General features: G+C 41.8%; 1 protein-coding gene across 2 annotated transcripts in view; it reads left to right on the plus strand.

The window, feature by feature from the left end:
* MAML3 (mastermind like transcriptional coactivator 3) overlaps positions 1-27,853 on the plus strand; it is a 404,763-nt gene that overhangs the window by 222,841 nt on the left and 154,069 nt on the right. For both annotated transcript variants that reach the window (XM_029940811.1, XM_029940814.1), the window contains exon 2: positions 12,703-14,298. In XM_029940811.1, coding sequence (XP_029796671.1) covers positions 12,703-14,298 — 1,596 coding nt within the window. The remainder of the gene's footprint in view (positions 1-12,702; positions 14,299-27,853) is intronic.

Here is a 27,853-nt window from a genome sequence, read left to right on the forward strand (position 1 = left end):
CACGTGACTATTTTTCTTCCAGTGTGTCTTTATCCTTCTGGATAAAGTCTGAACTTCATAATATGGCAAACAAGTTTGTCACGATCTCTTTGGCTCTTATTTCTCCAGCCTTGTTTCTCAGCTCTTCCCCTTGCACCCTCGCTCAAGCCAGACACAACTACTTAAGTTTCACTTAGAAGCCACGCCTTCATTCTTCTCTGGCTTTTTCCCTTATAGTGAATCTAAAGTCTCAGCTTGCATTTCAGTCCCTGCAGGACTGAGGCGTGCACCTCCTTTGGGCTTCCACAGCACTGGTGCCCACAACAAATGACCCTGACCTTACTCATCTGCGTTTCTTTCCCCCTCCATTCTGAAAGCTCTTGAGGTCAGAGTCTAAGTTTTATTCACTAAGGTGCCCTAGTGCCTGATATATAACCCAGCATATAGTAGGGGCTCCATTCGTTGAATCGAAGCATGAACAAATTTGTGCGAGACACAATTGTTATTGAGTGCCTAAACTACGTAAGAGGAGGGGACAGAGATATCTTTCAACCAGGTTATCAGTTGTGTTAGTTTGGTAAGGCTGCCAAAACAAAGTAGCACACACACTGGGTGGCGGCAACAACAAAAATGTGTTTGCTCACAGGTCTGGAAACTGGAAGTCCAAGATCAGGCTAGTTATCAAGAAGATTGGTTTCTTTCTACCTTAGTTTACAGATAGCTGTCTTTTGTGTGTATGTCTTCACACGGTCTTCCCTGTGTGTTATCTTTGTCCTGATTTCCTCTTCTAAGGACATCAGTCCTACTGGATTAGGGCCCGCCCTAATGAACTTATTTTAACTTAAGTACCTCTTTAAAGACCCTGTCTCCAGATACATTCTGACGTGTTCTGGGGTTAGAGGTCCAACATATGAGTTTGGGGAGGGCACAAGTCAGCCTACAACATTAGTCTTGAGCACTGGCTTTATAGATGTTTGCCATTAGGGGTATCCCTGGGGTGAATGGAGACTACAAGATTGCTGACTACTTTGGAAAATTATTTGCCATAGAGGTTCGGTAATAAGTGTACATTTTCATCAAGAAAGGGAAATTGTGGAGTTGGTGGTTGTTTTCAGGGGTTGGAGTGGGCGAGTGGAAATCTTGGGAAATCCACACACCCAAGAATAGAGTAAATCCCAGAGGACTAAAGTAATGAAAACACTTCAGAATCTGATGGTGATTGCCAACATCACCATCCTCCCTGGAAGTTCTTATCCCAAAATGGCTGGTACTTGGTTAGCCCTTGGAAGTTTGGTGGTCACGTGTCTGGTTCCTACCCAGGAGATGAAAACATAGGGACCAAAGGCTTTTTCTCTGATCGTCAGTGTTCATTGACTTTCAGGACTGGGAGAACTCTGTGGAGCACGATCAAGCCTTGTCTTTGGGCCTCAGATTGGACATAGAAGATTTCCACTTCAGCCCCTTAAAGGGATAAGAAAAGGTTGACCCAGGCTCAGCCTTGGTCACTCCCTGTACATAGTTGAAAATGCTGCCCACAGAAGTCAGAGTGAGGTTGTAGGGAAGAGGCTGTATAAGTGACTCTGACTGTTGCTATAACAACAGCACCTTGGTCTAATTTCTTTTGAAAAATGAATTTCGGCTGGTGGGATGAAACCAAGCAGCTTCGCCCCACAGAGAAATGCTCTGCCCACAGCCTGTGGAGCTCTGCTGTCTGTGGATTGAGTGCACGGGGCTGTGCATGCCGCTGCCCGGTTGAAAATGTTCAGAGCCAGTTAAATCCCACCTGTGTTCACCCAAACGCGAGAATGTGCCTGTGTGCATGTGGACGTCTTCACCCACGGGCAGGCCATTCATCCTGGAAAGAAAACTTCTCTAGTGCTGCCTTGCCTCCTGTTTGTGAACAAAGTTACTCTAAGGGCATGTAAATAAAGGCAATCACCTTGCTGGTAAATGAAGGCGAGTTCCCTTAGCTTTCAGCTGTTGAGTAAAAAACAAAACAAAACAAAAAAAAACCAACCTGCCATGGAACGGAACGGAGGTCTGGGAGTCAGACACTGTAGAAATAAGAATAACGTCCGGTTTGCTCACTCGCTGAGATGGGGTGTGTGCGGGCGGGAGGAATTGAGAATTCTCTTCCCAGAGGTAGCTCTGAGCTTTGCCTCTGCTTTTTTTTCTCACAAGAGCAAACGTCTGGCCTCTTTGAGGGAAACAAGAGGCTTTTCATAGATAGGAGACCTCATCGCAATACCATTGTTTTCCAAAGGGAAATAAACACGTGCTGGGATTTTATGCAAAAGCAGTGTCAGGTCTGGGTGCTGTTGGCTGTCTGTGTCCCCCGAACTGGTGCACGGCATTTGTGCCACTGAGGAAAATGGTCTCTTGGAAGGGGCTAGAAAGTAAAATGAGAATTTCTCGTTGAAAAGAAGGGACGTTTTGAGTAAACAGTGAAATAAAAATATTCTTGATTTTTTACCCAAGGGAAAGAAAAGTACTCAGCCTCCCTGAAGTATTCCTCCTTCCCGCCTTCCTCCTCCCAGAGAATAAACAAATGGAAATCTCATGCTTAGTTCTGACATGCCTATTCTTTGGTCTGTGTTGTCGGCGTAAGTCTCCAGCTGTGAATGATGCAGATAAGATCTGATCTTTTCATTTGCCCTTTTCCTCCCTATGGTTTTTCCTTCTTCCTCACCAGCCTCCTTCACACTCATTCCTTTAGGGCTCTGAATAAAATCCCATTAGGAATTTCAGATTGTAATACGAGGTCATGCATATAGGTGTGTTTGAATATGTAACATATGCATGACTTCTAGTAAAAGATAGCAGAGAGATTCCTTAGAAAATTGTTTCTTGTCCTTAAAAATAAATGTAATGTAATACGCACGTGTGTGTTTATGTATATGAAAAACAGAGCAATTCGGGGTTCGGATTATGGAATTCCGATGGCAACCACAGATCTCAGAGGAGCTTTTCCAACAGCCAGCTACCAAGTAAAGGAAGCGGCCACCGCGATGCACACATTCACTCCCTCTGGAGGTTTTCAGGGCTGCAGCGCTCATCACTTCCCAAACACATGCTCCATTTACAAGAGTAACATCTCTCCTCGCAGAGGAGCTCAGTGCTTTTCCGTGAATCAGGCAGATCTGACTGGAAGATGTGAACACATCGTCCTCAGACTGTCATGACACCGGTGCCTACAACACTTTCCCAGAATCTCTACGCAACGAGGTTTGCTCATGTTTAATGAGGACAGGAGTCATCAGACACAGAAGAGCAGAGTAGATGAGAGCAAGTGGAACTAAGAAGGGCTCTGCTGTGTGCCCTGAGACAAATTACTATCCTCTCTGAGCCCATTCCTCATCCTTCATGGAGGTGTTGTGAGGATTAATCAAGGTAATATATGTAAAGCACTTAGCTTGATGCCTGGTACTGGGTAAGCTCTCAGCCAGCTAGAATATTAAATGACAAGAATATCTTGAAACATTTAGTAAGCAGTGAATCAAATCCTTGGGCACAAACTTAGAAGTTTAGAGCCTTCTAGTGAAAACAAAGGGAGAGGACTTGAAAATCGGATAACCTTGGCATTTGCAGAGACAGCAGTCCCGGATTTTAACGAGTAGTGAATAATTGTTGAAGTACCAATTGGAACTACATGTATGAAGCTTGTGAAAAATGTTCTAACTTCAGATATAAAAAGTACATAGGATCCATGTGACTTGTGATGAAAATATAATTTATTTGTTCAATTGAGAGAAAGCCAGGAGCTTGTATGAACATTTATGTATTTGGAAGCATGGAGATTTGAGATCTTGGGCCTTAGCGTTTCGAAATGTCAAGGGCCCTGACTACCACCACTGCTGATGTTTTATGTTGTTGTATATTCAGTTGGTGGTTGTTACATGTTTAAGAATAACTGAAGGATAAAAGCATACATAAAAATTCAGCCACATGTACACAAATTATAAATGCTTTAAAGAGTACCTTACTCTGGCACCTCACAGTTGGAATTGGGCAAGTATCCATGTTTCAAACACTGAAAAGAGGCACGATCACTCTTGTATACACCTAACACTACTTGGAAATAGGGTTTTAAGTCTGACTCATAGCAGAAAGGAAAAAGATCATGGTCATTTCTAAAAATAACCTCAAAGTCCCCCAGAATGTTCTGAATGGCCCTTGAGCGGGGGACTGAGCAACGCCCCAGCATTCCCTTGGGCCTCTGTGGCGAGAAGGTTACAGATGCCCACCAGGAGGGTGAGGCCCCTTTTAAGATGATCCCTTTCTTCCCAGAGCATTTCAGAATGGAGATTTCTAACTACTCGTGCCTAACATTCCATCCAGAGACCCAACCTTACCCAATGATCAGGCCCAGAGAAGCTCCACCCTGGGATTGTCACAAGTATAAACTCTTGGCTTTCAGGAAAAGAGCATGAGTGTATGCGTGTGTATTTTTACTTCATATGACTTTTCTTATATAGTAAAGTTTTTTCTCTCCAAAATAATGTCAGGAGTGTATAAGGCTGACCAGGGAAGAGTTCAGGAATTGTGATAAGACTGCTCTTTTTCTTTTTGTGTTGCTCTGCCCTTCACATAGATCTCCTTTTTTGTTTGTTTGTTTTTTTTAGATTTTTATAATGTTGATTTTTTTTTTTTGAGAGAGAGAGAGGGAGACAGAGCATGAATGGAGGAGAGGCAGAGAGAGAGAGAGGGATACCAAAATCCAAAGCAGGCTCTGGGTTTGAGCTGTCAGCACAGAGCCTATACGGGGCTCAAACTCATGAGCTGTGAGATCATGACCTGAGCTGAAGTCAAATGCTTAACCGACTGAGCCACCCAGGCGCCCCCACTTAGATTGCCTTTTAAAAAAGTACAGAGAACTTTTTTGACAAAACTTTTGTCAATACATGTCTGACATGTGTTTACTTTGGGTGTGGTCTTTGTTCTTAGGAATGAGTCCACCCCTCAGCACCTGGCACTTGGGTACACAGCATGCCCTCAGTGCATTTGAATGAAAGTGAAGGTAAGTATATAATATGGAGGGAGAAAATAGTCTAGGATATTACTTTGCTCAGAGAAACCTAAAGTGTAAAAACTAAACCTTTTCATGAAAAGTCTTATAGAAATCTATCAGGCTTCTAAAGAATTAAAATAAAACAATCTAGAGCATTGTTTCTTAGTTTTGTTTGTGAGCTGACCCAGATGATAACCAATTAACTCAGGAGCATTTTATAGAGACACTGGGTCTGTGTGCATATGTGTCTTTTTTAAAAAATCAAACCAACAATTTAAGAATGTCAGAACTCCAACAGAATTCTTACTCTAGATCAGAATTTCTAGAAACTAGGAGTCCTGGACCAACTAAGTTAGAGGAATTGAGGTTTTTACTAAATTTCTTTAGGGACACCTGGGTGGCTTAGTTGCTTAAGCTCTTGACTTCGGCTCAGGTCATGATCTCAGTATCATGAGATCGAGCCCTGCATCAGGCTCTGTGCTGACAGTACAGACCCTGCTCAGGATTCTCTCTCTGTCCCTTCCCCACTCTTATGCATGCACTCTCTCTCTCTCTCTCTTTCTATCTCAAAATAAATAAACTAAAAAAAAATTTCCTTAGATACCTGTGCCTCCAACTTTTGTCCCACTCTGGGTCCCACCGTGAGCTACTAAATCAGAAATTATACAAATGGGACCAAGAAATCTGCATTTTTAACAGCTCTCCAGGTGACTTTAGAGTTGGATAATGAATGGCCTAGAAAATTGAACCTCTAAATAAACCTCAAAAGATCCTTCCCAAGGGTGCTTGAATCTGGTAGACAGTTCTGGAACTGTGTTTTGCACACTATTCATATTCTAATAAAATATATAACACGTGAGTACTCTGCATCCCTCTTCAGATACATTAAATAAGCAAGTCAAATTTATCCATGTGTTCTCAAGCTTATGATCTTCTGGTAGAATGAGAAGAGAATAACCCTATGAAGATTGATACAATGAATCATCTTCTGGTTTGATCAGAGCAGATCAAAATGACCAAAATGTTCTCTTTGAGCCTTTAAATTAGTTATAGCATCTGCAAACTAAAATTCCAATTCATCTTCAAGTCCTGGGAAGTGGTGGTATCTCTGAAATGGTGAAGAAAGTTCACTCACACTTTTGGTTGGTGAGTGCAAAACCCCTTAACGCCTTGGTATGGAAATTTAAAATTCAACCATGAAAATATCCAGCATTTTGAGTTCACACACTTGTCAAAACATCTAACCTTGAAATCTCTGTATTTCAGTTTCAGCCTTCCTTCACACAGTTCTCTTCATATGCTCTCTAGTTGTTTCAACATAGATTCCCCGAACCGTCAGGGTCCTCAAACATACTAATATGGAGGGGACAGTGCACTGGCCATTTCCAGCATCCTAAAATAACCAAAATACATTGTACATTTACTTAATTATCATGAAAATGCTGGGCGGGTCAATCTTTTCAAGTGCATACTTTGGGGAACAATTACATAAATTCAGTGGAGTTATTTGAGAGATTGCCCTAGCATTCATTTGTACAGACTCAGGAAGAAAAAGGAAGGCAGTTACACTACAAGGTGTGTAAGGATGCCTTACACATGGAGGGTCCCCAGGGTCAGGACTTGTGGTAGGGGCGGCCTGTCAAGAGTGACTGTATAGAAGGTAATGTATAAACTGAATTGTGAAGGACAAATAGAACTGGTCAGATGAAGAAGTTGGGTTAGAGAATATATAAACTATGCAAAGGCTCAGAGAGACAGAGAATGAGCCCTATATGTCCTGGAAACTGCAAATAATTACATGTAGTGAAAGACCCAAGAGTTGATTGGTGTTGGGGGACAGGCAGAAGGGAAGGAGGTTAGAAGTGATAGCTAAGACAGGAGAGGTAAGTAAGCAGAGGCAAGGATTGAGTTGTGGAGGGCCTCTGTGCTGGATTTAGATGATGCTGAAGATAGTGGACAGCTCCAGAAAAGCTGCAGGCGAGGAATGGGCATGATCAGTTTCACACTTAAAAAAGAAATTCACAACCATAGTGTACAGAATGGGTTGGCGGGGAGCAAGCAAGCCTGGGGCAGAGAGAGAGAGTCATTCAGGAGCTGCTGCAGAAATCAGGAGAGAAGTGTTGATGATCTGAACTAATCCAGTGGCATTGGGAGTGGAAGATTAAAGTGTAAAATTCGAAGATGATAAAAACAGATAGTTCTTGAGGTATAATTGGGTGTGGGTGGTAGGGAGAGAGTGGAATCAAAGATGATTCCTGAAAACAGTATGAGAGAGTATTATGATGATTAGCTTCAGAGTCCAGTGCTGGTAATGAAGGCACAGCCAGGCTTTGCTGTTTAGGGTGAGGGTGTGGTGTAAGCTTGTCAGTCAGACCTGAGTCTGAATTTGAACCTGGGTTGAGCCACCTGCCCCCTCCCCACCCCAGCTCTGTAATTTTATCATCTCGCTTAATCTCACTATGCCTAAAGTTCTTTCTCCATAAGAAAGTTACAATAAAACCTACCATTTAGAATTATTAGGTGTAGAAGACAAGGAATCTTATGGCTTACTGCGATGGTTTTCATCTTAAAGACCTCATTATTAATAGTAGCATCATCATCCTCTTTATTCCCAGGCTCCATGATCCCTCCCAGTTTCATGCAAAATCAGGGACAAGACAATATGAGTTGTTTTTAATTTACTAGCACTGCTACAAGCCAAAAGGCAGACAGAATCTTTTGTGGATATTCTGGCCTGGGGGACCCCTAAGGTAGCCCCTCCATGTCAGGAGAGTTCTGGTAATCTGACCTATGTTCCTTGTCCTTGTTATGGGTGTCATCTACCCCTCCCCATTTCAACCCCTCCAAACACTGACCTTTTCCCTGTAGAACCATAAGACTGGCACGTGACCTGTCCCAAAGGTTTTATAGGAGGATAAAATATGATCCTGTGTGAAAGTGCTTTATAAACCCAAAGGCGAAGCTATTCTTCTTACTACTGGTCTGGCTGTCATGTCACCCCTCCCAAACCATTCTGTCTCTCTCCACCTCTCATTTTCTGTCTGTGTCTCTCAGTTCCTCCCTCTACCTAGCCCCACCCCCACTTCTGTCTCTACCTCTTTCACGTGCACACACACATGTGCACCCACACACATCAGTTTCACAGAAACACAAGCCATCAAGCCACACAGTAGATGGAAGACTCATGCTCAAGCCATTATGGAGGAAGAATTGTTTCCTTCAGAGTAATTGACACATGATAGCTGCCCATATTGTCATAGGCACTGGATGAACAGCATGCTTCAGCCCTTGCCACCACAGCTTCCCTTAATAGGAGAGAACATTTCTTTGTAATAATAGTAATACAGGAACAAGGGAGCTGATGCTCAGTAAAATGTTTCTGTGATTCTTCCACAAGGGCACAAATCATACTAAGAGGCGTCCAGCTTTGTAAGGCAGAAGAACCAGGGATTCCGTAAGATAAAGCCATTTGAGCTGAGACTCTTACCTGGGTCCTTGGTTGGCAGGGACTCACAAGGATGCCTCCATATTCAGTGAACAATCCTCCTGCTCATTGAACAGAGTGCTTGTGAGTTCCCTAGCCTTCTCAGGCTCACAGGTTCTTTCTCTTCCTGCCTACTCTCCTTCTGTCTTCCAAGAGGGACTTAAGAGAATTAGAGAGTCAGACCACTTTTCCATACAGCAAAGGATGATGAGACAGACAATAGAGATGCTACTGTTGCTCTATTTTTGACACAACTAAACAAAACATAAAACTATAATATAGCATATCCAATGATGTCTTTCTTATATCCCCGAATGCTGATACATGAAATGTATGTCAAGATACTGGTTAAAAGGGCCAGCAGTAGAAAACATTAGCCCCTGAAGGAAAAGGAAATACTCAGCAGCCCCATTCAGGTCACATGCTGAAAATGCATTCGATTTGAACCTCAACAACCTAGTGCTGTTCTACAATCTAGGACACGAATGCATTAGCACTTGGACTTGGGCTTGAATTGCAAATTTGATTTTTGTTATTCATATTAAAAAAGCTACACCAGATGCTTAGAAAACATTAGGATTTTTCCAGCTAGGGAACAGAAATATTATCATTCTACTTATTTGTATTTTGAAGACCCAGAAAGTAATCTATCTCTGTTGCAGTTATGACTATGATATCACTGAATTTTAAAGGCTAAGGCTTAGTTTGGTGCCCAATGGGTACCAGGCATGAAGTTAAGTGTTTTCCAAATTGTTACATTTAAATTCATTCTCACAGTAACTCTATGAGCTAGACATATTAACCCATTTCGCAGATATGGTAACTAAAACTTAGGAGAAGTTAATACGTTTTCCAGGATTCATTCATTTAACAGATAATTATCAACTATCAACTGTGAGCTACTGGAGAACCAGTAGTGAACAATACAGAAAAATCCTTCCCATCATATAACTCACTTTCTAATGGAAGGGATCATAGCTAACATTTATTAAGTACCAGACAACATTTATATGTATGAACTCTTAGGCGGAGGGAGGAAGTCTTAGGTTAGAACCCAGGCATTTTAACTACTGGGCCAAGGCTCCTGTTTTTGTATTACTGCCCTATAATTCCATACCCAGATAGGCCCTGTCAGCTGGGAAGAGGTAAAACCTGGAATTCCCAACCAGACCTACCCTTCAACATGTTCTTAGCCACCAATGTTTTGCCAAGGAGCAAACAGATCATTTGTGTTTATTCCCCCATCCTGCCTCATCCATTTCATGGCCTAGAACAGAATGATGGACCTGAACTTTCTAAACTAAAATCAGTTTCATTTGTACAACAAGTGTTTTTTTTTTTTTAACATCGCTTCAGGTGGCGCCAAGGGCCCCAAGTCTTCTCTCTTTTAGGTCCCAAAGCTGTGATATTTGACCTTGCTGCTGTTTGTTAGAGCTCCATTCAAGTATCTGCCATATCTCTGATCAGAACCATGATTTTTGGTCTGTTCCATAAATAACATAATTTTCTAGCAGTTGCTACCTAATATGGTGGATTGAACCAGTGTCTTCTTTGGAGTCAAACTCCAGTGTGTCTCAGTTAGGCCCTTGTTTTCAGCAATTCTGAGGCTTCTACCAAGTGAATGCAGACAGTGTTTGGTGTTGTGATTAAACATATAAGATTTAGGAGCAGGGGTTAGACTGGATTTTTCTTCAGGGACCTTTTCCGTTTACTTTTGAAATGGAATTCTCTACTTGTGAGAGAATAGCAATAAAGTGGCACTGCTTAGAATCTACCAGATCATCTGCAGATCGGTTTTATTATACATAGGGTTCCTCGAGAGCCTTGGCAGTTCCACGTGTGAGTGGAGAATGGGGTCAGAGGTAATTCTGCCCCTCTCTTCTGCCTGTATAATACACTGCTCCTTTGCCAACAATGGAGAGCGCCCAAGTGGAGGACCACTCTGCCTCCCCCCGCCCCCATGCCGTCCTGCCTTCAACTCTATAAAGTTACTGAGACCCCTTCTAACCTGACTTAGCCTTCCTTTGGTCATGCAGCAGGCACTTCCAAGAGCTACTCTTTCACCAGAGCCCCACACATTGGCCCTTTGCGACAGAAAGGAAGGGGGCAGACAGATAAATTAGGTTTATAGTTAATAAATCCATAGAGGTAGCAAGAGTTTTGTTAACTGGACTTCTCAGATAAGTCCAGCTAAGTGACCACAACACTCTCCAGGGTAAAAGTTCCCATTACCAGCAATGTAGAGTCTCCAAGTCTGGCATTCCTTATGGTCAATAGGACTGACTCCTGCTCTAAAACTCACCTCTTTCAGCTCCTGTGAATTAGATGATAGAACTAATTATTCAATTTGCCATTACTTATTAACTGCTGCTATGAACCTGAACACTAGATGCAACCCCATGTATACACAAGGAGGAAGTCAGTCACAGTCCCTACCTTCTTGGAGCTCACTTAACAGACACTTAAGCAATTGCCCTGAAGTATGGTAGAAGCTATAATGGGGAAGTGCAGATTGCTTGGAAGAACTTATTCCAGGATATCAAACCCAGTGTAAGTGGGTCAAAGAAGATACCTAATGTAGTTAGAGTGCAGAAGGGTTGTAATATTTCCTAGAGGAAGTAAAATCTAAGATACAGTCTGAAAGATAGGTAGCTGTTAACCTGAAGGAGGCGAGAGAGAGGAGGAAGAATATGTTCCAAGAAAAAACAACATGTATAATGTCCTAGAGGCAGAAGGAAGCTTGACAGATTTAAGAAACAAAGAGTTTCAGAGGAGTTGATAGAAACTTTTTGGCAGGGGGATAGGGAAGTGATGCCAAACAGAGAACCAAGAAGAGGAGTCTGGCATGATGAGCAGAAGCCAGGTGAAGTAGGCTCAGTCTGGATTTTAATCTAAAGGCAACGGAAATAATTTCAGGGTTATAAACAGGAGGACAGTATATTTCTTGAAAGAAGTGCCAGTATACAGCATAGATTGTTGGAGAGCAAAGCAGTGGGCAAAAGAACAGATGAAGGAGTGAATGGACAGATGAATGAAGGCAAGGCAAAGAGACCAATTAGGAGACTACTGCAACAATCTAGTGAGAGAAAATCATATTCTGGCCTAGGATAGTGGCAGTGAGGTTGGAGATGAGTGGGCATATTAGAGGGATATTTTAGACGTAGAGTTCATAGGACTTGGTGGTAGGTGATGTGAGATGTTTCGAGAAGAATGCTCAGATTTCCAGTTTGGGTAGCTGAGTAGATATTGAGTAGGGAACTGGGAGATACTGAAATAGTTCCATGGGTGGGGATCATGTTTGATAATCAGCTTAATCTTGAGACACGTTGAATTGTAGATGCTCGTGAGGCATCCAGGAAGAAGACATGGAGTTAGTGGAGCTCAGCAGAGAAGACTGGACTGGGTACGTTGCTACAGGATCACCAACCTAGAGAAGATAGTCGAAGCTCTTGTAATGGATGTAATCATGTAGGCAAGCCTGTAGAGTGGGCAAGAAAAAGAGGTATAATACCAAACATTGAGGAATCCCATCATTTAGAGAAAAAAATAAGAATACAAATGACACTGAGAAAGAGGAGATGGAGAGAATGAAGGAAATCCAGGAAAATGTGCTGCCACAGAAAGCAATGGAAGCGTGCTTTCAGAGACGTGTGGGCTGGTATATCACAAGGTGTTGGGAGGTCAAGTAAATAAGAACTGAAAGGAAGTTGTGGGTCATGTTAACCATTAGTCTTCATCTCTGTGCTATTCAGTCAATGCGTTAAATTCCATATTCTTAGAGGATTTTTAGTGGTTTTTAAAAAAATATTGTTGATTTAATTCCTTGATGTCTTCAGTTTAGATGTGAGAAAAAGTTAAGATGGGGATTAACATCCTCCTCAAGTATAACACATTTTGGTCCAAGTCTCACATTTAACATCACTTTCGAAAATAATAATAGATGACTCTTCTGTAAGAGAAGTACTACCTTTAACTGTCTCTTTTGCTTTTGTTCCCCACCCTCCAATCTTTAGTTTGTTTTCTGTCTCCTAGCCTCATGGGCTCTTCTTTTGGGTAAAACCTTTCCCTACAGAATCTGAAGCCTGGCTACTTTTGAACTTAGACGTAGAACATCTTTCTGGTGTGTTTTAAGGCATTTAAAAGGTGGTTCACAGCTATAACATATCCCCTCGCTCAAAGAGTAAATGATGACTTGGAGATTTACTTACCCTCTTCCCTGTGTCTTTTCCAGCTCCAAGAGACCGTGAAAAGGAAGTTGGAAGGAGCTCGATCACCACTCAATGGAGACCAACAGAATGGGGCTTGCGATGGTAATTTTTCTCCGACTAGCAAGAGAATACGAAAGGACATTCCCGCAGGGATGGAAACCATCAACATGCCGCTTCCTTCAGTGTCTCCTCTTCACCAACTTGACCTGAAGCCTTCTTTGCCCTTGCAGAATAGCGGAACTCACACGCCCGGGCTTCTAGAAGATCTAAGTAAGAATGGTAGACTTCCAGAGATCAAACTTCCTGTGAATGGTTGCAGTGACCTGGAGGATAGCTTCACCATCCTGCAGAGCAAGGACCTCAAACAAGAGCCTCTAGATGACCCCACTTGCATAGACACATCAGAAACATCTCTTTCCAATCAGAACAAGCTCTTCTCAGACATTAACCTAAATGACCAGGAGTGGCAAGAATTAATAGATGAACTGGCCAACACGGTTCCCGAAGATGACATACAGGACCTGTTCAACGAAGACTTTGAAGAGAAGAAGGAGCCAGAATTCTCGCAGCCTGCGACCGAGACCCCTCTCTCCCAGGAGAGTGTGAGCGTGAAGAGCGACCCCTCTCACTCTCCTTTTGCACACGTCTCCATGGGATCTCCCCAGGCGAGGCCTTCTTCTTCTGGTCCTCCCTTTTCTACCGTCTCCACGGCCACTAGTTTACCTTCTGCTGCCAGCACTCCCGCAGCTCCAAACCCCACCAGCTCACCAGCAAACTGTGCTGTCCAGTCCCCTCAAACTCCAAACCAAGCCCACACGCCGGGCCAAGCTCCACCTCGGCCTGGAAATGGTTATCTCCTTAATCCGGCAGCAGTGACAGTGGCTGGTTCAGGGTCGGGCCCCGTGGCGGTGCCCAGCTCTGACCTGTCTCCAGCGGAGCAGCTCAAGCAGATGGCTGCACAGCAGCAGCAAAGGGCCAAACTCATGCAGCAGAAGCAGCAGCAGCAGCAACAGCAGCAGCAGCAGCAGCAGCAACAGCAGCAACAGCAACAGCAACAGCAGCAGCAGCAGCAGCAGCAGCATTCCAACCAGACTTCGAGTTGGTCTCCGTTAGGGCCTCCGTCCAGCCCCTACGGGGCAGCTTTCGCTGCAGAAAAACCAAATAGCCCAATGATGTACCCCCAAGCCTTTAACAACCAAAACCCCATAGTGCCTCCCATGGCAAACAACCTGCAGAAGACGACAATGAATAACTACCTCCCTCAGAACCACATGAATATGATCAATCAGCAGCCAAATAACTTGGGTACAAACTCCCTAAACAAACAGCACAATATTCTCACGTACGGCAACACTAAGCCTCTGACCCATTTTAACGCAGACTTGAGTCAGAGAATGACCCCGCCGATGGCCAACCCCAACAAAAACCCCTTGATGCCCTACATCCAGCAGCAGCCTCCGCCCCCGCCGCCCCCGCCACAGCAGCCGCCCCCGCCGCCCACGCAGCTCCAGGCTCCCCGAGCGCACCTGAGTGAGGAGCAGAAGCGCATGCTGCTCCTGAAGCAGAAGGGGGTGATGAGCCAGCCCATGGCTTACGCTGCGCTTCCGTCTCACGGTCAGGTAAGTGTGGGAGCCAGGCACGCCTGGAGCCGCGCTAGTGGTTGCGTTCCACACCGTCCACTGGTGATGTGCCCCACCTTGACTGCAGGGGCGGGCTTTCGTTACCCGCCGAATCCTTCCTGTACTACCTCCGTGATTGCCGGGTTTGGGGTGTCGTTGGTGTGGTTTCCTTTCTTCTAAGAAATGGGAAAGGTTGGTATAGTAGGCTTTCCTGTGTTTGAATGGAATCAAACTTCTTTTATTCCTGCCAGCAGAGAAGCAACCGCAGTTACATCAAGTTCTCAATCCTAGAGAGGCAGGCCTAGAGGTCACAGAGCAAAACGTGCTGATCCTTCTGTGGCTTCTATCCTGGGTTGTAGGGTCTTAGAGCCCGGGGTGGTGGCAAGGCCAGAGCACTCAGGGATCTCTGCATCAGTTTGATAAGGCCCGAAACCATCTTCACGTATCTTTCCAAATGGTGAATAATGGACATGTGGATTCTTGACGTTTAAAGGTGGGAGAGCCTTCTGTGTTTTCAAAGGGAGGTGGTGGATGGATTTTTGTAGGACAGCTCAGCATTTAAACATTTGTTGCTGACCTAGCAGAGTTAGAAGCTGTTTCAACCTCATGACTTGGGAGTGCAATAAACCCTCTCCTATTCATTCAGCTCTAATTCAGGAAAATTTGATGGCGACTGTATCTTAGTGCTGAATCAAAATAAATTCTCCTCTTTCCCACTGTCTTTCTTGATGACATCCTAGCGTAGGGGTGTAGGGCTCTCAGTGATCTGTGGTTAAAATGAGTGGCAGTCAGTTGGGGAGTGTGAGTCCTCAGTTGACAAGCATTCACTTTTTTACATTTATTTATTTTTGAGAGAGAGAGAGAGAGAGCGGAGGACAGAGAAAAGGAGACACAGAGTCTGAAGCAGGCTCCAGGCTCTGAGCAACCTGTCAGCACAGAGCCCCACGTGGGGCTCAAACCCATGATCTGTGAGATCATGACCTGAGCTGAAGTCAGATGGTCAATCGACTGACTCACTCAGGCGCCCCAAGTCGCCAAAGCTCCTTAAACACCTTATCTACCTTGAAGGAATAAGGGAGTGGGGAAATCCACTGATCCACTGACTTCCCTCCAACATGGGTGAGCTCACTGGGGCCACCGTTTCACTACCAATTGCTATTTTGTGACACTTGCCTCATAGTCAGGGATTCTGTAGAAAAGTCTTTGCCTTAAGGGCTCTCATGTGCAAACAGGTTCTAACTAGTGCTTGGATGTGTGTCCACACTTGGAAGCACTTTAGCACTGTGAAGAAGAAAAGGCAGATCTTGCATCACTAGGAGCTGTGCATGTTGCATCTCCCAGTATGGCGGCCACACCCCACACCCACCTTCCCTGAGCTCCACACAGCAGGAGCAGGGCAGCCTGCAGAGACAGGCCTGAGCTCTGTGGCTTGATTCTTGTCCTTCACAGCCTTCCAACCCCAAAACCTCCCAGTGGTTTCTTGTCTGCACATGCCGGCCAGCTCCAAAGAAATTCTGTCTGGAGGAATAAAAATATAGTTTGGTTTACACCAACTGTAATCAGCAGCTGGTAGAAAAACACCATTGAAATGTGAGCTTTTATGTTTTATCTTGGTTTCATTAAAAAAAAAACCAGCCATTAGAAAATACAACATTTTATGCACTTCGATATTAGGTTCTGAAGGAAGTAAAAATAGAGGCAATGTATAGGGATGTTTGTTGTAGCCCAGACACATCAGAGGTTTATGAGATCACAAGCTGTTGGAGTGGTCTGTTGTTAATACAAATTGTGCTTCTACATTTGCTGGTTTTATGCGAGCAACAGAAAGGTATTTCCTCCGAGCCAGACCAAAGATGATTAATTCCACCTCACAGGCTCTGAGACGTGTGGGTGCGATGTGAACCCATCCTCACTTCCCACCCTCACTAAATGCCTTTAAAATTTGCTAACTTGGGACGAAGTTCTTGTCTTTGCTGGAACACGAATTTTAAAGGTACTTATTTCAGGTCCTTATGCTTGCCTGACTGTGAGTAACTGAAGCCTTGAGCTGCAGAGGTCATGTTTTGAAAGGACTCAGTCAAGTGTAGAAACAAAAGTGATGGTTTTCTGGATTAAATCTGTGGGCTCCTCCTTTTTTCCTTCCATCTCACGAGGTACTTTCAGGGTAGACAGAATCCGCCTGCTTGAGGCCTCATTAGAATAATCACTTCTTAACCTCAAAAAGAACCATCAAGCAAAATGCACACTTTTTAATGAAATATTAACTCACCAGTGTTTGAAACAAGCTTCAAAATACATATATAAACATGTGAATATCTTTCTGCAAACATACCATTTATTTCATACTTTTACCTGATTGTGGAGCAGTATTTACATAGCTCCCAGAATAGTTAATTACACTATATGCAAGTACATTGCACAAATACGAGCTCAAATTACAGGCACAATATAAAATATAATTATACATAGGTGTAGTTCAAATTTGTTTTCTGCTGTTGCTAGTGAAAATTCACTTTACTCTTTGTTAGCCACAAGGACCACGATCAACACTTAGTTTTAATGAATGACTTGAGTATCAAAGCCAATAACACTAAAACATTTATTTCAATGTAATTATCTTGTACAGATGCTTATTTACTTGGGATATTTGCAGAAAATGCCATTTCTTCAGAAATGAATAGAAATACACTCGCCTGGATATATTTTTAAAAGAAGGAACCAAAAACTAGGAACAAAAAAATCTTATTTAAAAATTGCAAGTATGTTTTATCTAGTAATTCCACTACTCAGAATTCATAGATTTTCCCTTGCAATTAGAAAATTAAACAAAGATTTATGTACAAAGATTATGCTCATGATGTTAACTTATGAGAGTGAAAAATGGGGACCAAAATAAATATTTTGGAAAAATAATGTACATGAAATCAGAATATTAATGAGTGATCACATGGAAATGTTCATAAGATGAGGGAAATAATCAGATCATACGATAGCTTGTATGTTATAATCCAGATTTCCAGACTATGTTTTTCAATATGTATAGAAAAATATTAAATAACTAATATATTAGGAATGGTATCTGGGGTTGGTGAAATTATAAGTGGTTATTATCTTCCTCTTTATACTTAACTGAGTTTTATAAATTTTCTATCATATGTGTGTTAATTCTATCATCAGGAAAAATACTTTTTAAGCAAAGGAAATCCCCTATTTTTAAAAAGGTTTATGCTTCACTAATTCTTTTTTGTAAATCCATATTTATCCACTTTGCCAGTTGGATTGTTTTGATATTATTATTTTGTATTCATTTACATATATTCGCTGTGAATCCCCGTTTCTAGAGATGGTTCTAGAACCCACTCCCCACATTCACTCTCTATTTCTTTTTCTTTCTGCATCCTCTTTTTACTTCTCTTAATTCCCATAAAATTTCAGCTAAAACAGTGACAGTAAAACTATCAATAAAATTTCCACCATTACAAGCTTTAGAATCCTCTCTGGGTTATGTTCTTCTGTTATTTCTTTGATCATTTCTCCTTTCCCTTTCCTTTTTTTTTTATTTTCTGGAATCTCTGTTCGTCATATTTCGGACCTTCTGGATTGCTCTCTGATTTTTAAAGCATGTGTTTCTGGATTGAAATAACCAGAACTTACTTTGCTCATGTCTATCTATTATCTTTTACTAATCTCATTCTCAAAGACAAGATCCTTCTGTCTCTCTTTCTCTCACTCTTTCTCACTCTCTCCCTCCTTCTGTCTCTGCCTCTCTCTCTTTCTCTCTGCGTTCTGTCTGTCTGTTTTTGCTATTTTTCATGGTACCTAACATTGTGTCTTCAACATAACTATGTTTAATAAATCATTAAACCTGGCAGTTATCAAAGTTCAAGCCAAAACTGCTTACTTGATTATCAGCTCCAATGGAGAGAGCGTTAGTAAAAATAACACAGAGCTGGTTTTGAGATCAAATAGAAGAACTGGAAAGACAGGTCTAAAAAGAATCCTGTGATAGGAAGTGGTTATCTTGAACCAATAGAACAACAAAGAGTTTGCAGGACAGCAAACTCAGTCTCTGTGTCTGACGAACAAAATAACAATGAAGCAACTATGGAAGAAGGAAACCAGAAGCAAATGACTGCCTGCTGGTCAAAGAAGGTTACAGGGACACCCAAAGGCCAAAACTACTTCCTTCCTGGACCAGTGGAAAGCGAATCATTTCCAAAATGTGATGCTAATTTTTAGTAGTTACTATCCTAGGACTAAGTAAATCATAGACTACTGTGCTACTTTGTTCTTTACACAGCGTTTGCCGTGTGTGTGGCTGTGGATATCACAAGGAGAACGCATATACTCATATTTTGTAAAATGTTTTCCCCTTTCATTTTTTTTTACCAAAATTTGCTGGGTACCATGGGAGATATATTATTATGAGTTTATTAGCCATAAAATCTACACAAAAAGAACAGAGCTCCAGCATTCACAGCCATCTTGGAAATCTCTTTGAAAATACATTTTCCTTATCATTAAAAACCTAGAACCCCTTTGTTTAGTTTCCTCAAAATAATGCTGTTTATTTTATCCAAATAGTACATGACATATTTTCAAAAGTCAAACAGTCCTGCAGGACTTCTGAGGGGAAGCAGGAGTGCACTGCTTAAGTTGTTTTCTCTTATTCATCTCCGTCAACTGCTGTTTCTCAGTTTTTCAATTATTTCGTTCTATAGAAGATGAGGATTTAAACCTGCTCATACCACCTCCTCACCAACAAACACACACCCCCCACACACACATAGAATCTCTCTTCTTCTTTTCCCCAAACTCTCGACATAACTATAGTGCAAATTACGATTTTAAAGTATTCCATATTTACATGAGTGATTTTTGCATTGCACATTTACAATTCCATTATGCAGCATACTATGATTCTATTTCCTTTCTTGTACAACTTTCGTTTTCTCTGGAATTAATAACGATTTTTTATTGGTGTTTTTCTTACAGCTACCTTCGATCCACATTCAAATTTGCCTGACTCTCCTCTCCTCTCCTCTCCTCCCCCCCCCCCCCCCCCCCCCCCCCCCCCCCCCCCCCCCCCCCCCCCCCCCCCCCCCCTCCCCTCCCCTCCCCTCTCCTCTCCTCTCCTCTCCCACCTCCCCTCCCCCTCCAAGCCTGGAGCCTGCTTTCGGTTCTGTGTCTCCTTCTCTCTCTGCCCCTCCCCCTCTCATGCTCTGTATCTGTATCAAAAATAAATAAAACATTAAAAAAAAATTTTTTTTAAAAAGAAAGGATGCTCGAGAGATTGTTTTAATGAAAACTATTTTTGAAAATAACTTTATACTAACGTTTTATGAACAGTTTGCCAGATGCAGAATTATAGTTTAGAAACGTTCGGTCAGAATTTCAGAGACATTTTTTCAAGATCCTGTGGCTTTCATACTATTGAAAATCTAGTGAAATTTGGATCCCTCCCATTCTATGCATGTAATAATTAGTTTTGTTTGTTTGTTTTCTCTCTTGAGAGCTTTCCAGATCTTCTCTGTATTTCTGAAATTTCATGATTTGCCTTAATGTAGTCATTTTCCATTCATTGTGTCTGGTACAATGAACTGTTATTTAAGAAATCTGGAAAAATGTCCTTAGGATGTATTCTTGCATTATTTCTTTGATTATTTCTCCCTTCCTTTTTCTCTGTTTTTAACTTTCTGGAACTGTTATTCATCATGTATTGGACCTCCTGGATTGTTCTCTAATTTTGATATCTTTTTAGTTTTCCATATCTTTGACCTTTTGTTCTATGTTCTGTATGATTTCCTTAATTTTATCCTCCAACTCTAAAATTAAATATTTTTCATTTTATTTATTACATTTCAAATTTCCATAAGTTCTTTCTTGTTCTCTCATTTACCCTTTTTGATTGGTGGATATTAGCATTTAAATTAAATTACATTTTCTCCTACTCTCAGCTTTGTCTTGATTTCTCCCAAGCACCCTTTACCCATATGTTCATTTGATTTTTCTTTCTTTCCTGTTAGAAGCTTTTCTCAAATGTCTAATTATTTTAAGAATGAGGCACAATATAGCTAATTAGTTGCTCTGTGTGCCTAGGGCTTGTCGTATTTGGGGCTTTGCTATAGAGGGATCGGACTAGAACCCAGCCACTTTACTGGGTCCATGTCTGTAGGTTTTTACCACAATGGCCAATCAGAAAAGATTCCTTCAGTTTCACTACTGAACCTTGTTTATCTGGAGGCTGGCTTTTTAGAGCCGAGCAGAGGAAGGGAGTTGGTAGGTAGAGGCAATGGTGAAGGGCCTCTCACTAAATATTATGTAGACTTTCAGTCAACTCCCTGTTTCTGTATGGCTCCTCAGTTCACCCTCAGCGAGGGCTGGGATCCAGGATTCGAAAGACTTGTGGCTTTCTCTCTCTCTCAGTAGTATACCTTCCTACTTTCAGCATGGGGGAGTATAGCTGGTCAGCCTCTTAATTATACAGGACTTTAACCAATTTTCCTTTTGTGTGCACCCCACCTCCCACCCTGGCATTTAGAGGTCCTTCTAATTTCTGAGAATTTATAGCATTCTTTGGCTTGAATCATCTTGCTTTATTTTTGGCTTCCCCTACGCACAGGCTTAGATTTAGCCTTCTCTAAGCTGCTAATTGTTTACCACTCAGCCATCTGATACTCATCTTCCAAAATTTTGTTGACACCCCTCAATTGCTGTTGCTATCTCCCATCCTCTTTGTTCTTGAATGTTTAATCATTTTTATCCCTTTATTTTCTTTGTAATGAGGCATTGGAGGAAGCCAAGATAAATGCGAGTGTTCAGCCTACCAGAGGTTCCCTTAGTGGCTTTCAACATTTTTCTATCTGAATATCGAATATTGTCTAATATGAAAATTTATGTTTTACAGCAAATTTCACATTATTGCTTCTAATGTTTTGGGCTTTAATAGCGCTGCTTTCATAAAACCTAAAATGCTCCCTTACCATAAAATTTACATATGTCACATGCATGCCTTCAAAAGGACAGCAGTGTCAACATGATCATTGCGCTTCTTTAGAATAAGATCTTGTGATTATAATCATTGAATAGTTTTTAGAATCTTGAAAATATTGACCTACTTCAAGGACTGTGAAAACAATTTAGGTTCCATGACCCTGACAAAGCCAATAGTGTCTGGCAACTCAGATGCAAGGTAAAATATTGACAGAACACTCATCACTGACCGAGTCCACAGCCTCCCAGCTGAGGGGAAACCAGTGGGCAGAAGTGCTACAAAAAGCCAGATAATAAATGAAATGTTCATATCGATGGGCATAATAAGTCATTTCCATAAACACATTGGCATGTTTTGAAAATCCTGATTGATATTCTGTCAGTCAGAGTCTTAGAAATACGAGGCGAAGAGTAAACAGCAGAAAAGCAGAAGTTTTAGGAATTTGTTATATAATAGTTTTGTGCAAGAAAGAGGTTTTAATTAGTGCCTTAGGAGAATAGCCTTTAAAGGCTTCATGGGACAAGAATATTCTTGCTTAATGAGAGCTCTTACACCCCAACAATCAGTGGTTCTAAAGCTTTTGTGGGCCTGGCAATCACCTGGGGAACTTGTTCAAGATGCAAGTAATCAGATTCTATTGCCAAAGATTCAGAGTCAGTAGGTCTGGGATGGGGCCTGGGAGTGTGCATTTTAATAAGAAACCCACCCCCACTCCTGTTTTCTAATGGAGAAATTGTACATAAGATAATTCTGAATCTGCAATTAAAACAACCTGTTTATTTCACACTCAATATTTGTATATGGCAGTTACTGCCTTTGGAACTATTTATAGGGTCTAAGCCCTGTATCATTTCAAGTAAGATGGGAAAGTTAAGTTACTCTGCACTTAATGGATTTCTTTTTCTTAGGATAGAGTGAAATTTTTAAGAGATCAAATCTTGTGAATTCTAGCTTTGTTTTGTATATCATAGAATTACTCCTGTTGGTTTTATTTTTTATTTTTTGTATTTTAAGTGTTTATTTAAATTCCACTTAGTTAACATACAGTGTAATATTAATTTCAGGTATGCAATATAGTGATTCGACACTTCCATACAATACCTAGTGCTCATCACAAGTGCACTTCTTTTTTTTTTTTTAATAGTTTATTTTCTTAATAGGACAAAGCAGTCCACCCTCCATTGTCTGCCACCCACCCAGCAGGGTGGAATCTCCCTCGTCTCTTCAAGAGCATGTTGGACAGTCTTCAAGAGCATGTTGGCTGTCCATTGCTCTGATTCAGGACCAACTGAGGGTGTGGCCTTGTGTGAGCTGACCTGCTTTCCTCAGGATCTATAGAAAGAGAGACTTGCATGGAATGGAAGTGTACACATTAGAGGAAGCGCAGGCTTCTTTGGGAACATCCTTCTTAGGGCAAGACTGCTTGCAGATACATCGGTAGGGCCAGGACCCTTCTGTTCCATTTTCTAACACTGTTACATCAAGGATGCAATTCAGGCACACTTCCCATGTATTCCTGAGCTTTGAGGAGGTACTGGAGGCCTGTTTTCATTCTATTTCCTGAGTTTGAGATTCCCTTCCTTTCAAAGTCATTCGCTCTATGGGAGCCCCGCACCTGCCCAGTGCCTCCCAATGGATATCTAGTGCATTCACACATAAGAGAAGAGGTCCAGCTTTGTGTTTTCCCTGACAAGAGTCTGTTGGGCTAAGGGTCTGTCATAAGTGTGGAAAATGGTGAAATTTGACCAAACATACTCTCCTTGTGTATATTCACTTTTACAATTCTAAACATCATGGACTAAACAGAGATACCAGAATAATATCATCTACAGTGTCCCACAGTGTGCACTCTGGTCAGAGAGATAAGGAGACACACAGGTTAAGTCAAGACAAGGCAGCAAGTGGGTAAGTGCCTTGCTTACGAGCAGAGGGAAGGCGAGGGTCAGTACAGCCTGGAGTAGAAAGGAGCAGCTTCCAAGGGGAGATAAGCTTTGAGTAGACCGAGAATGACCAGGAGTTAGATCGGATGGTGAGTGAGTGGAAAGGCATTCTGCTTCAAGCAAAGGGTTGCTCCTTATGTGGGCCATGCAGACTGTAGTCAGGCTGAAGAGAGAGGTTCACCTTGTGGAATAGTGAGGTGAAATGTATGGGAGAAAAGCTGGGGACTTTCTACTATTTCACGTTGGGGATAGTAAGAATCTCTATCTGAGGGTGTTTTTTACAGTTTATGGGAAAACAGGTGCGGCAGCATCTGAAGGAAAGAAGTTAACAGAACTTGATGGTTGAATATATGATACGATAAAAGGGAAGTGAATCAATTATCTATGATCATGAGATTAAATATTAGGTAGTATAGTAGTTCCTGAAAGATGATGAGTAAGTCATATATAAATCTAAATATCAAATCTTATTTGTTATTATTTACCTTATTCTTCTGATTTGTATTTCTCATTGCTGAGATAGTTGTTCCACACTTCACAAGAGGTGTAAAGCAAGCTCATGGCAATTTTTTCTAAGTTTGTGTTAAGTTGAGCCTCAAATAGCTACTCCTGTGTTTTATAGTTGGGCTTTTTGTTCTTCCAAGCTTTTAGTTTTCAATAAGTCCATATTAGTATGAAAATGTTTGTTTTCTTTATTTAGAGTATAACAGACTATCATATGTTCCTTTTGCTTAATATTTCTATATTAAGTATTTACTTGGTCACATCGTATCTATTACAGACAGCTAAGAAAGTCTCTCTCTAAGAAAGTCACTATGCAAGTATATTAGAGAGCCAGGATTCCTCTAATAAGTTTTAAAAAATATTATGTCATCCTTCATTAACTATTTATAGCAACTCTCGGCTTTTCTAGAGGTTATAAAACTCTTTGGAAAAAAGGCTATTTTTCTACACAGAGATATTGTATTATATCTTGGTTCCTGAGCAAGTTTCTATGGAATTAATCTTTTTTATGGTGCCAAATGGCTTGCATCTGGCCCAAAGCATAAAGAATCAAAATACCTTTCACGTTAGTTAGATTTCCAATACGCTGTCATGATTAGTTAATATGATTCATGAGGTTATGCAGGTTACCTATACATTTTTATTTACTGAACAGTAAATATTGACCCCAAATAGTATCTAAACTGATAACTCCCATTTGTTAATATTATGATTTCCTAGAAGAGGTTTATAAACATACTCACATCCTCTAATTGCTTTTGCATCTGAAATGTTTGAAAGTTTATTTGAGCTTCTTTTCTGCACTGGGCTCCAGCCAGTTCATACAAAGGACATTAATGGACTTATTAAGGCAGGAATTACTTTCAGTCCCAAGCTGAAGCTCGGAAAGCTGGTGCAAGCAAAATGGTGTAGAAAGTGGTCCATGCCAGGCCATCACTAGTTTTACTGGTGCGTTGGTGAGAATTAGGAAAAGGTCACCCCCCCTGAGCAGTCAGACTGCGGCCACAGCCCCATGGCCCCCAGGTGTGATGGCACCCTCCCTAGTACCGTCCAATGCACACGGTTGTGTTATCCACAAACTACACACTCATAGGTAAGGGCTCCGAGTGCACTCGCTCATTTCCTGAAAGCTGCTAGATGCAGAGCAGAGAGTCAGCCCCTCAGGTCAGTGTCGTAAGAATCCGAGTCACATGTGCCACCCAGCGCTGTGACGTGCCCGTGCTGTGGCCAGTCAGGGCCTGGAGTGTTACGCGGTCTGGCTGGAGAGTGACTGAAGGCCGTGAAGGTGGTTCACATCTGTGGTAGAACCGCCTTCATGATGGAGAGTGCTGGGCTTCTGTATCACCTACTGGGAAGATTTCCGTTAACGTGGCAGACAGGCCTGGAGAAAAGACCTGGAAGATGGTTTGGCCTTTGCTCCCCTCTCAGAAGTGACAGGTGTAGGTGTTCCAGCTCTAGAGTAGCACCTTCCAACAGAAATACAATGCAGACCACAAAGGCGCGCCATGGGATTTAAAAATTTCACATTACAAAAGGCAAAAAGAACCAAGTGAAACTAATTTTAATGTTTTGCTTAACCTGATATATTAAAATGCTACTATGTCCATGTGTAATCAGTATAAAAATTATGAATGGGGTATGTTACATTCTTGTTTTTCATACCAAGTCTTTGGAATCGGATGTGTCCTTCACAGTTACAGCACAACTCAGTTTGGAGCAGTCGTATTTCAAGGGCTCAGTAACCCCATGTGGCGAGTGGCCACTGTGTTGGAGAGGACAGGTCTAGAACAACAAAATCTGCGTTCTGACAGGCAACCCGCAGGACCAGAGGTGAAGCAACATGAAAATATCTGTGCTATTTCGAAGCCTTCAACTTTTTACATCATCTTTTAAAAGCTGTATAACCCTAAACTGGACCGAACGGGTTAGTGCTTCCCCTTGTCCACTGCTGGCCACGGAGGTCTCTTCCCGGTGGCACCGAACCCTCTCCTCTGGAAGACCTGCACGCAGCAGGTTTTGTGCCGTCATCCTTAGAATTCAGCTGCTCTGTGTGGCCTCCTGGCTCCAGATGTGTCAACAGCCATTCGCGTGTCGTGTGGCTGCTGATCATGAGAAGGAACGAATCCTGTCGTCAACATAGAACATTTGTGAGCAGCACGGGCACCATATAAACATCCTGTGGCAGGGTTGGGAGCACCGGACCCCCTATTAACATGTCAATGAGAGTGGCTGGTACTCTGGGCTTGTTTTGGAGGGTTTTGATGAGCTTCATTAATTATGTAGAGAAAAAAAAGGTGTGCAGCTGGAGAAGAACCCACTTAGCTCCACGTGAACACGAATAATTGGACAGTTGGCAGAGTGTTAAATTGGTAGTCTAGTGAGAGCAACTCGTGAAGAAACCCAATTCCCCAAAACAGCACAAAGCAGGCACCGCTCTTTGCTTTGCAGGACTCTCTCCCACCGCTCCCACCTTCTCCGGGCTTGAGAACTGTCTGGGTGTGAGTGTGAGACCAGTTAGGAAACTGCCTTGATGGGGACATGGCAGAAACGGACTCTGAAGCCAGGACAGATATTCACATCCTGACTTAGCTGCTTCATTACCTGCAGAATCTTGGGCAACTTACACACCCTCTCTGAGCTTTAGGTTTCCCATCTCGAAAATGGGAATGGTAATAGGGTCATTTTGACAATTCTGCATCTTAAATGATATAAAGCATTTAGAATAGTATCAGACCCACCCATCGTGTGTATTATTTATGTGTGGGTTTTAATCTAAATTTAAAAAATTAGTTGTATCATATGCTATCCATACCTTTTTAATTTCTGGGAGATTATAACTCTGCTTCAGTTTTCCTCTATGCCATGCTTTATTAATTAATTAATTCATCCATCCATTTATTCATTCAGCAGACATTTATAATTTGCCTAAAATGTCTAGGCTCTGTGCAAACAAGGATGGAAAGATTCTGGGAGAAACACAGTATCATATATATGAAAATTATAGAGACAGGAGCTGCAAAGTCGCAAAAGTGTTTAACGTTCTCTCGTAAAAGCCAACTGTTAGCGAGTTTTCAATGCTGATAAAAAGAGTTTTCTTTCATCTTGGATATGACAAGATAGTTCCTCCTGCATTTATCTCTGGCTAAAAGAAAAATTACTTATTTGTCATATTTTAATATACAATATGAAAATGCCAACTTTTGTTGTTCAGTTGTGTTAAATGAAATTAAACAAGAAAACACCTCATGAGAAAATCTAGCCACTTCTCCTGCGCCCCTTACCTTCCAATTCTTTAGGGTCCTTCAAGGCCTTATAGTGTCCAGGTTGTTTTTGGAACCTCATTAGATGAGAAAAATCATTTGTCTTTGTCAAAATCAGAAGCTAAAAAGAAAGGCAGGATTTAATTTAACCGAACACTTATAACATCTGATCTTACGTGTTAGGAGCAGGCAAACAAGTATTCCCAAAATAATGAAAACTGTTATTACTTTAAACTTTTTTTCCCCTCTCTTGGGAGTATTCAGATTGAAACAGGAATTTTAGTAAACATTTAAAACTTACCTCCAATATTTGTTCTTCCAATTCATGAGCATAGAATGTCTTTCCATTTCTTTGTGTCATCTTCATTTTCTTTCATCAGGGTTTTATAGTTTTCAGAGTACAGATCTTTTACCTCTTTGGTTAGGTTTTTCACTAGATATCTTATGGGGTTTGATGCAGTTGGAATTGGGATCAATTCCTTGATTTCTCTTTCTGCTGCTTCACTATTGGTGTACAGAAATGCAACAGATTTCTGTACATTCATTGATTTTGTATTCCATGACTTTACTGAATTCCTGTGTCAGTTCTAACATTTTTTAAAAGTTTTTATTTATTGATTTTGAGAGAGAGAGAGAGAGAGAGAGAGAGAGAGAACAAGTAGGGGAGGAGGAGAGAGGGGTGGGGACAGAGGATCCGAAGCAGGCTCTGTACTGACAGCAGAGAGCCCAATGCGGGGCTCAAACTCGAGAACTCTGAGATCATGACCTGAGCTGAAGGTGGGTGCTTAACTAACTGACTGAGCCACCCAGGTGCCCCAGTTCTAGCAAGTTTTTGGTGGAGTCTTTCGGGTTTTCTA

The sequence above is a fragment of the Suricata suricatta genome, chromosome 1 (assembly GCF_006229205.1).
Source record: "Suricata suricatta isolate VVHF042 chromosome 1, meerkat_22Aug2017_6uvM2_HiC, whole genome shotgun sequence".
Taxonomy (NCBI): domain Eukaryota; kingdom Metazoa; phylum Chordata; class Mammalia; order Carnivora; family Herpestidae; genus Suricata; species Suricata suricatta.